The following is an 8,820-nucleotide window of genomic DNA, read 5'->3' as shown; positions in this document are numbered from 1 at the left end:
TGACTAGTTTCTGTAGCATCCTGAGAGGGTCAACCACATCCATACCCTCCTGGGTTGTTGGTCATAAGCAGTCCTAGACAATTATGTTCTTCTAAAAGCATCAAGGCTGGCCTACTATAAATACATTTAATCTATTAGGAGATATCAGATATTAGTATGTGTACAGGTAATTAGCCTGGCTCCCTCCCTCCCTCCCTTTCTTTCTTCCTTTTTCTGTGCAGTGGGACAGAAGGTTGTCATTTCCCATGTACATCCGAAAAGAAGAAAAAGGAGAAGTATAGTTAACATTTTATCAGACAAAGGCTTCCTTTGTTTGTTTGCCCATGTCTCATATTTTCTAATCTTACTTGTTCCAGGAGATAATGTTTTAGCAGATTTATATATATATATATATATATCAGCAGTGAGTATTAGAAGTAGGGGGCTCAGGAGTTCAAGGTCATCATCAGCTTCCTGAAGGGTTCCAAGTCTGTTTTCAATCCCATATGCCTCATGCCTATAGAATGGGACAGCATATCTATAGAACATTTTCAGGGTGTAGAAAGTTCTTTTGGACAATGCCGCCTGAGAACGGACGGACAGACTTCTGCTGGTTTTGCTGCCGCTGCTGTGCATTCTCCCTGGGTTACCACAATTGTTCCTGTGCTTGCTTCCTGTGCTTGCTTCCTGTGCTTTCACCCAACACCCACAATGCCAAAGAGCTGAACTCGAGCGTCCAGTCTCCAGAGCTGTGGTGTGAATGCCCACATCCTCCTATTCGAGGAAAAGGTTCACTGATCCTGGCTGCAGACCACTAACCTCCCTGCAGCTCTGCCCTCCATGCTATCTTCTTTCACAGTGAAAATGACACGCAGTGCTTTGCTGCTTGGAGGATAACATTTGAGCCCTTTAATGTAGCACAGAGTTCTCTCTAGCTGTGGCTGTCTCACCCCCTTCTGCCACACTTTCCCCAAACTTCCATCTTCATCTTTGCTTCCTGGCGAGCTGGTCTTCTTCGCTCTTCACCGCCATTCATTTCTCTGAGGTGGGTTAGTGCCTCAGGCTTGGTGTTCCTGTGACAGCAATGTATGCTTACTGCGTTTTCGTCAGTTAGAAATGCTAGGCTGTGTGCTGTGTGTGTCGCTTTAATTGCTAGATTGCCTTCTAAGGTGGCTGTATCTGTCTCCATCTTGATGTTTTCCTAATGACAGTGTTGAACATGTTTGTTTTTGATCTTTCAGCATGATAGGGTTTCTGTATTTGGTTTTGGGGAAGGGGCTGCACCACATTGTCCAGGCTCGTCACAAACTGCCCAGGCTCAAATATGAGCCAACCTCAACCTTCTGCATGTGCCAAAGTGAAAATATTATTTGTTTGGGTTTTTTTGAGACATGATTTCTTGTGAAGCTCTGGCTGTCCTGTCATTTGCTATGTTGACTAGACTGGCCTGGAATTTGAGATCTGCCTGCCTCTGCCTCCTGTGTGCTGAGATTGAAGGCACACGCCACCTTGCCTGGCCTCAAATTTTTAATTCTAGCTAAGTCCAGAGTGCCAACTCACCAGTCATGTCCAGTCCCCACATTGCTTGCACTTCAGTGTTATAGCTAAAAACTTTCAACAAACTTTTCCTTTTTTTTTTCTTGAAGTTTTATACATTTGTATTTTACATATAGGTTTTAAATCTACTTTGAGTTTCTCTACTGGATGTTTTCACAGTGGGGAAAAGCATACTTTCTTCTGTTGAGCTGACTAGTGTCAGAGTCAGAAGTCACTTGAGTGTATATTCTCTGATGTCTTGTGTCACTTTACAGAGATTTCCCAGATGTTGTTATTCTGACTCCTCCAGCTGTTCTCTTGTAGTATGTTGACTCTCCAAGGCACTTTAAATCATATTGTGTAGGTGTGGTCACACACACACACATGTACATGCTTGACATCCAGATGTTTTCATCAGTTGCTTCTCCACCTTACCTTCTTAGACAGTGTTTCTCACTGAGCCCACGTGGTTGCCATTCCAGCAAGATGAGCTGGCCAGTGAGTTCCCAGAATCCGGCTGCTCTCAGCTCCTCTCTCCAAGCACTAGTGTTACAAGTGTGTTTTCGCACCAACAGTTTTTTTTTTTTTTTGAGTGCCAGGAATCAGAATTCAAGTCCCTATTCAAGTCCCACAGAGTCATCTCCCCAGCCCTTCCACATAAGTTGTTATGTGGTCCTTGAGTTCTCCTTTCAGTCTAAAGCACGAGAGTAGGAGGGCAGAGTCCGAGCTGTAGACTAAGTGTGATGTATCTTTGTTTCTCTTATCAGGTGGTTCTTTGAAGCCCTGAAGTACCCCAAGTTTTCCAAAGTCAATGTCATCAATGGAATTCTTATGACAGTGGTCTTTTTCATCGTGCGGATCCTTGCGATACCTCCAATGTATTTCTTCCTTTACTCCGTGTATGGAACAGAACCCTACATAAGGTTTGGATTTGCAATCCAGTTTGTCTGGATCTCTACTTGTCTTGTTTTAGATGTGATGAATATCATGTGGATGATCAAAATCACAAAAGGATGCATCAAAGTCGTCTCTCTCATCAGACAAGAGAAAGCCAAGAATAGCCTTCAGAATGGGAAACTCGATTAAAGGCGTGCTTCTTCAGACACCTTGTTTCCATAAGCCATCTTCATTCCTCTGTGTCCTGTCTGATAAGATGAGCTCCTGCACCGCTGTTAGGCAGGACTGTGCCTCACGGGTTCAGTGTTTTCTTTCCTCTTTTCTTTAATCTCTAGACAAGAGAAAATAAAATTGTAGTCTTCACCCTAGGATTTCTTCATTCCTTCTATATTTTTAAGCATGGATAGAAATCGAAAGGTTTAAATAAAAGTTGTAAGTAGAGTGTTGAAACTTTTCTGAACTCTCAGTATATATGGGGATTATTCTCTGCAGGAAAATAGCTGGTGATTTGGTGGCCTTTGTACACCACCCATTTTGCTGAAGGAGTAAAAATGGCTTTTCAGTCTGTGAGCAGCTCATTTGATTATGCTCCATTCTTTTCCAATGTCAGTGCCTGTGTAGGGTTTCATTTCTAAGTTGTCAGCATGTCCCTTCCCCAGGCCATCAGAAATGACATAATTTCATTGGGATATGCAGTCATCTGTTATGATACGATTCAGTATTTCTCACGTTGATACTATCACATTTGAAAATACTTTATGCATTTTTAAGATTTCACATGCTGCTTTTATTTCTATCATTAGTTCTTTATCCAATTGTATTTTGAAAATTGTATAGTCAGGCAAGGTTTAAGACCCATCGTGTGGACCATATGAATGCCGACAGATGACTACTTGGGCTGATGGGAGGACTCCTAGGAACATGTCCTCATCATGCTGCCTTTCCCTGTTTCTGTGTACTTTCCCCATGAAGATCATATTTCTTCCTGCAAAATCTTCCCTAAGTTCCAAGCCTGACACCAGGACATCAGTCTTTTCTAGAATGCACTGGATATCTCCTGAAATCAGCCTCGTTTTGGTGAGACTAAAACTACAGACAAGTCAGTTTGTGCTTTACTCATAGATTTTACTCAGGCTTGCTTAGTTCATCTTTGCTTTTATTTGTTTGTTTGTTTGTTTGTTTTTGTTAAAGAACAAGCAGGAAGGAAGGTGATTTAACCCAAGTATTCTGATTATCAAAACTGTCATTCTGTGTGAAAATAACCATGCCTGTGCATGCATGTGTGTATGGGGCGGGTGTTTTTTCTTTCCTTTGATTCTTGCAATCCAAATATAGAATTATATATTTAGCTATTATTGCCTTTATTTATTCTTTTTCTGAAGTACTTGACTTTAATGATTGTTCCTAAGAAACAGACTTAATCCAATTAGTGTTGGATACTTGAATTTAACTGAACTTAAACCAAAAGATCTAATCCATTTAGAGTCTCAGACTGAAGGAGAACGTTTGGCTCTTTCCTTATTCATCTTATGACGATGAAAGGAGACTAGTGGAATGTAATCAAAACATTTAATGTAATGTAGTTTAATTTAATTGTCCAATACACATAGAGCCTGGCAAGTTCTGGTATATTTAAAGTTGGGGATTGAAATTCCAGTCAATCAGATGATGAAAATCAAGTTGATTGGTGCCTGGTGTATTTACTTTTGAAAGATAAAGTCATGAAAGAGAAAGGGCCTTGTCTTGAAAGCCGCTAATGTCACATTGGTGGTGGCTTGCTAAGTTTAGTGCTGTCCCTGTCATAGGCACTCAGGTGTTATTGTTTGTGTAAAAGTGAAGGTATAGGAATGCAAAAGATTTTATATTGTTCATGGCTCTTTTTACAAGAAAATGGGCTTTTTTTTTTAAATGGAGAGAAGACATTTATATTATAAGACTATTTTGGAAATTCACTAAGAAAGGAATAAATCTTGAGGTAAATATTTTTGGCTCTTTGGATATTGCTACAGTTCCGAACACAGATTTTCAAACTCGCTGTCAAAATGATGGCAGTGTATGGACATGAGTCTCTGTGGAGGCCATAATTGTTTAATGCGTAAAAGGTCATTTGTATTGCTGTTATCATTGATCGATATAACCAATAAGTATATTCAGAATATCAAACATTAAACCCAGATTTGCTGTTGTAATCCTTTTAGCTGCAGCATCCAGACTTCAATTCTTCACTTCCTTTATAGAAGGAAAAACATCAGAAATGTCCTGCAAACTGCCACTACAAGCCAGCTGTCCCCTGCCCGGGGCTGGATTCTGCTGTGCTGTGATCAGACTCATCAACCTAAAATACAAAGAAAGACCGAACATAGTGTTTACTAAAACAATGAAATTTTCATTTATTGAATGACAAATTTTTGCTAGATATTTTAGATATATAAGTATTTTGGCTACATGGATTAATTTAAGTGAATTCTATTAGGCATTCTGACATTTAACAAGTCTTAAAATATTTATAGAAAATAAAAGCAAATTGGTATAAATTTTTAAGCAATTCTATTTTTCTAGAGAAGATCAGTGACAATCTGAATATGTAGTATTCTAGAAAATAAACTTTACAAAAAAGAGCAAAAAATCAATTAATAGCATGCAAGGTTGTGGCTCCTGCATTCCATGTTTTATGTGTGAGACTTAAGGTTTTTTGAGGTTGGGTTCATAGAATTTACATTCTTGTGTCTAAAATCATTTGGAGGATTGCTTGCATTTATTTGAAATTCAAAATGGAGTTGCATATGCATGCAAAGAAATTAATTCAAAGTACTCTGGCATGTTGGCTTTTTAAACTTGAAGTGGGTTTTTTTATGTTTTGTTTTGTTTGTCTTCTATTATTTCATGGACCGGTTATGTGTTAAGAGGAATAATGGTAGGTTTTACCATCTCTGAGAGTCACCCTGCTGTATTTTGGATAAACTGGGTCCATAAGGTTTGGAAAATTGCCTAATTTATAGGTATTTAGATGAAATTCTTCCATAAATTTTAATAATTTGCTTAACTCAAAGTTTTTGCTCAAGTGTCAGATTTTTTAATTGCCTCCTCTGAGGCCTTGGGCATTTGGAGGCAAGTTCTTTGTGAAGTTTCCGCAGAACTCATGGAGGCATTTCTTAGGCATTTGGAAATGTTGTTTGTCATGAATGCACAAAGGGGAAAGTCCCATCCTAATGCTAATCCTAATGTTTTTTTCCTTTCCTTTTTAAGAAAAATCAACATGTCCCACAAGACCCCATTAACATATCTGGCTTCGTTTATTCCTGCGTTGCTGTTAGCTCCAAATATGTAAACAAGCATCCTAATGGTCGGTTTGTGGCATTCGCTGCCTTGCTTTAAGTACGTTAGCAGCCTGTGCTGGTGAAAAGCCCGCAGAGTTATGGGCATCAGTGATGTTTCATAGAAGGTTATGCATCCTGTGTTTAGGATTCCATCAAAAGGAAACATTACATTTTATTCTGTTAGGTTGGCAGAGTGTTCTTCAGCAGGTGTGAAGAATCTCTGAATGTGCACACACACCTTCCAGCCTTAACCACAACTGGCTCATGCTAAAGCTACTGAAAGCTCAGCCCGTTGCAAAACTCTGATCATGAGTGCAGAAATGAGAAAATCCTACAGGAGCCAGAGTGGGAGGAGACAGCAAGACTGCTTTTCCTTTCTGCGAAGTTACCACCTCCTTCATTGGTCCTTTTCTCGAGGAGCTCACCTCGCTTGCTCCTCTCTCGTGCCCCACAGACTTCAGTACCCTCTTTCCATACTCCAGGACCTTGGCATGTCTCTTTCTGAGACATTCCCCACTCATCTGGATGCTCCTCAATCTCTTGTGGCAAGTTTCAGAGTTTACAAACAGGTTTCCTCATGCACACAAGCATTGTAGGAGGGATAAATAAAGATCTGATAAACCACAATTTATTAAGAGGCTACAGGAAGCCAGTCAGTGTATAATAATACCTGCTTACAACATGAAACAAAGGTAATTATGGTTTTTATTGAGAAACATCTGTAAGCTCTTTCTTAAACTGGTTTAGCAATACGAGTTTTATAAAGTGTCTCAGCTAGGAATTTATTGTAGGTGTGTTATATAAATGTTCTATATAGACCCCACGGCGGTATTGAGGGTGCAAAACACAGGTGTTTTGATGAAGGCGGGGTCTGGCTTGAGGTGAATTGTTTTAGATTCTTCTTCAACATAAACGACTTGTGTGGTACTGTTTGTTTAAGACTTCCTGGATAATGAGTTATTGACTGTTTCTCAACAGCCAGGTACTTGAGCCCTGGTACCTTTGTGGTCCAGACTTCAGCTCCCATCCACTAGATAGCCTGTGTCATCCTTTGTTTTCTACTGCAGTGGGCAGCTTCTAAAGATGGGTTTGTTTGCATTGAAACGTTCATGAATAGCAGTTTTGATATCAGGTCCTACACACAAGACTAAACCCAATTAAACCTTGTTTCTAAATCTCAGATTTAGAAGCTCTATACCTCTGGCTGGAAATTTGTTAAGTCACCATCTCAATTTTTTTCTTTGCATTTTTTATGTTATTCTGCAATTGGCGTGTGTTATAATCATTTGCTCCTTTTTGTTGAGTGGAACCTAAAAATACGGCTGTAAATAAAATGCGCTATAATTTTGTTTGTGGCTTGGTTGGTTTCTGTAGGATTGTGTCTGCTTTTTACTTAAGGAATTTTTGTGTAGATTATATTCTTAAAGGTATGACAAATCATGAAGTTTTTGAGTTATTTGAATTTGTAATAACATTTCAACGTAGATCTTATTTGCAAAAGCTACTTTAAAACTGCAGTACATGCATTAGCTATAGTGATCTGTACAAGTTTCTCTATACTATACTATATAATATTGTCAAAATATGCTTAATAATTTATTTCCATAATACTGAAGAGTTTTATTTACAAAACATAAGACCAGATAATTTATAAATCAGTGTTACTAAGATGTATCAGTAATTAAAATACAACCTAGGATCTTTGATTTGGTTTCTGGTTGCACTTTGTTTGAAGGGATATGTGTCTTTTCAGTACTTTCATTAAACTTTTGAAATGTTTGTATACTTTGTATGTGTGCCATTTTGAAGTTTATGCAAGTTCTAAGCAATAACCTGCATGTTCGACCTGGTCAGCATCCTTTGTCCTGACAGTTTCCTTTAGTATTAAGAATGACACACAGATCAGTATTGTATAACTTTCCCCTCTCCCAGGGAACACCCAGGGAGTCCCCTCTGTTAAAACACTACTATAATGTGGTGCAAAACTTTGTATTTTGTGAAAGAAAAATAAAGTCACAATTATTTAGTGCAAAAGTTTGTATGGTGTATGCTTCAATAGTAGTTGGTGAGCTGATTGGTGAGACCAAATTCTTCCAATTGTATAATCCTAGGACTTGCATCCTGAAGGTGGGTTTTGATACCTCAGAGTGCCCTCTCTCCTGATGAGATTCCAGTCAGAGAAAACCCAAAGCTGCAGACATTCAGTTTGTGCTTATCAACGGGACCGGAGCTACCTAGTCAATAGGCTCTCGTGGATGAAGTGAAACCTTGCAAGCAGTTGGACTTCGACCTCCTCCTCTTTTTTTTTTTTTTTTTTTTTTTTTTGCCCCTGCTGGCCTCTCCTGAGCTCGAGCACTTTTTGCCTAGTGTCTTGGCTGAAGTTTCGAGCTTCTCAGATTGCAAGTGGTCGGAATCTTGCAGCTGGGTCTGGAGTCTCAGTAGATCAGGAAGCCAAGCGCTGATTGAATAGAGTGCTGAAGTGGCTTTGCCTTTAGAGAGTGCCACGAGTCATGCTCTGAACGTGCCTAAAATGTGGAGTCAGAACTGCCCCGGGAGCGGCTGAGTCTCAAAATGAAAATAGCAACCCCAGCTGTTGGTGGTGAGAGGCTACAGGTGGAGCCGACATGAGCAAAACACAAAACAAAACAAAAACCAACAACAAAATAAACCACTCAGAGCAATAGAAATAGGTCTCCCACACCTTGGACTGTCTCGGACGTAATTCATTAATCTTTCTAATGGCCACTTTTATCCAATATTTATTGCTTCTTTCCTGGATGGTTCCTAAGCATGCCCAGAAGTATGCTGTGGCAAATGTGTCACATTCCCTTATGCCAGTGACTGATAACTTACCACCCATAGGGACGTGTGGAAGGACTGCATGGATGAGGAGGGGCTTGCGTCTGTTGCTTTGTGGCACGGCCTCCGGAGTCCTTGCCCATAGCAGGCAGGCAGCCCCGCCCCTTGTCATCTACCTCCAGCCAAACCCCATGGCCACATCTCTTGTCATTTTACCACATCCCCGATTATGCCAGCAGAAATTGCCTGAACTGTCAGGGCTCCTAGGAGCAGTGAAGTGTAACATGGACAA

At 39.9% G+C, this 8,820-nt stretch overlaps 1 protein-coding gene across 5 annotated transcripts in view; it reads left to right on the top strand.

Annotated features, from left to right (window-relative positions):
• LOC116093702 (TLC domain-containing protein 4) overlaps nt 1-2,783 on the top strand; it is a 77,929-nt gene extending 75,146 nt beyond the window's left edge. For 4 of the 5 annotated variants that reach the window (XM_031375314.1, XM_031375311.1, XM_031375313.1 and 1 more), the window contains one exon: nt 2,283-2,783. In XM_031375314.1, the coding sequence (XP_031231174.1) occupies nt 2,283-2,601 (319 nt within the window). In that variant the 3' untranslated portion in view covers nt 2,602-2,783. The remainder of the gene's footprint in view (nt 1-2,282) is intronic. The other variant, XM_031375315.1, reaches the window with a different exon arrangement.
• Nucleotides 2,784-8,820: the final 6,037 nt, after the last annotated feature.

Source organism: Mastomys coucha, unplaced genomic scaffold, assembly GCF_008632895.1.
Source record: "Mastomys coucha isolate ucsf_1 unplaced genomic scaffold, UCSF_Mcou_1 pScaffold16, whole genome shotgun sequence".
NCBI lineage: Eukaryota > Metazoa > Chordata > Mammalia > Rodentia > Muridae > Mastomys > Mastomys coucha.
The sequence above is the reverse complement of the archived record's forward strand: the minus strand, read 5'-3'. Positions and strand labels throughout refer to the sequence as shown.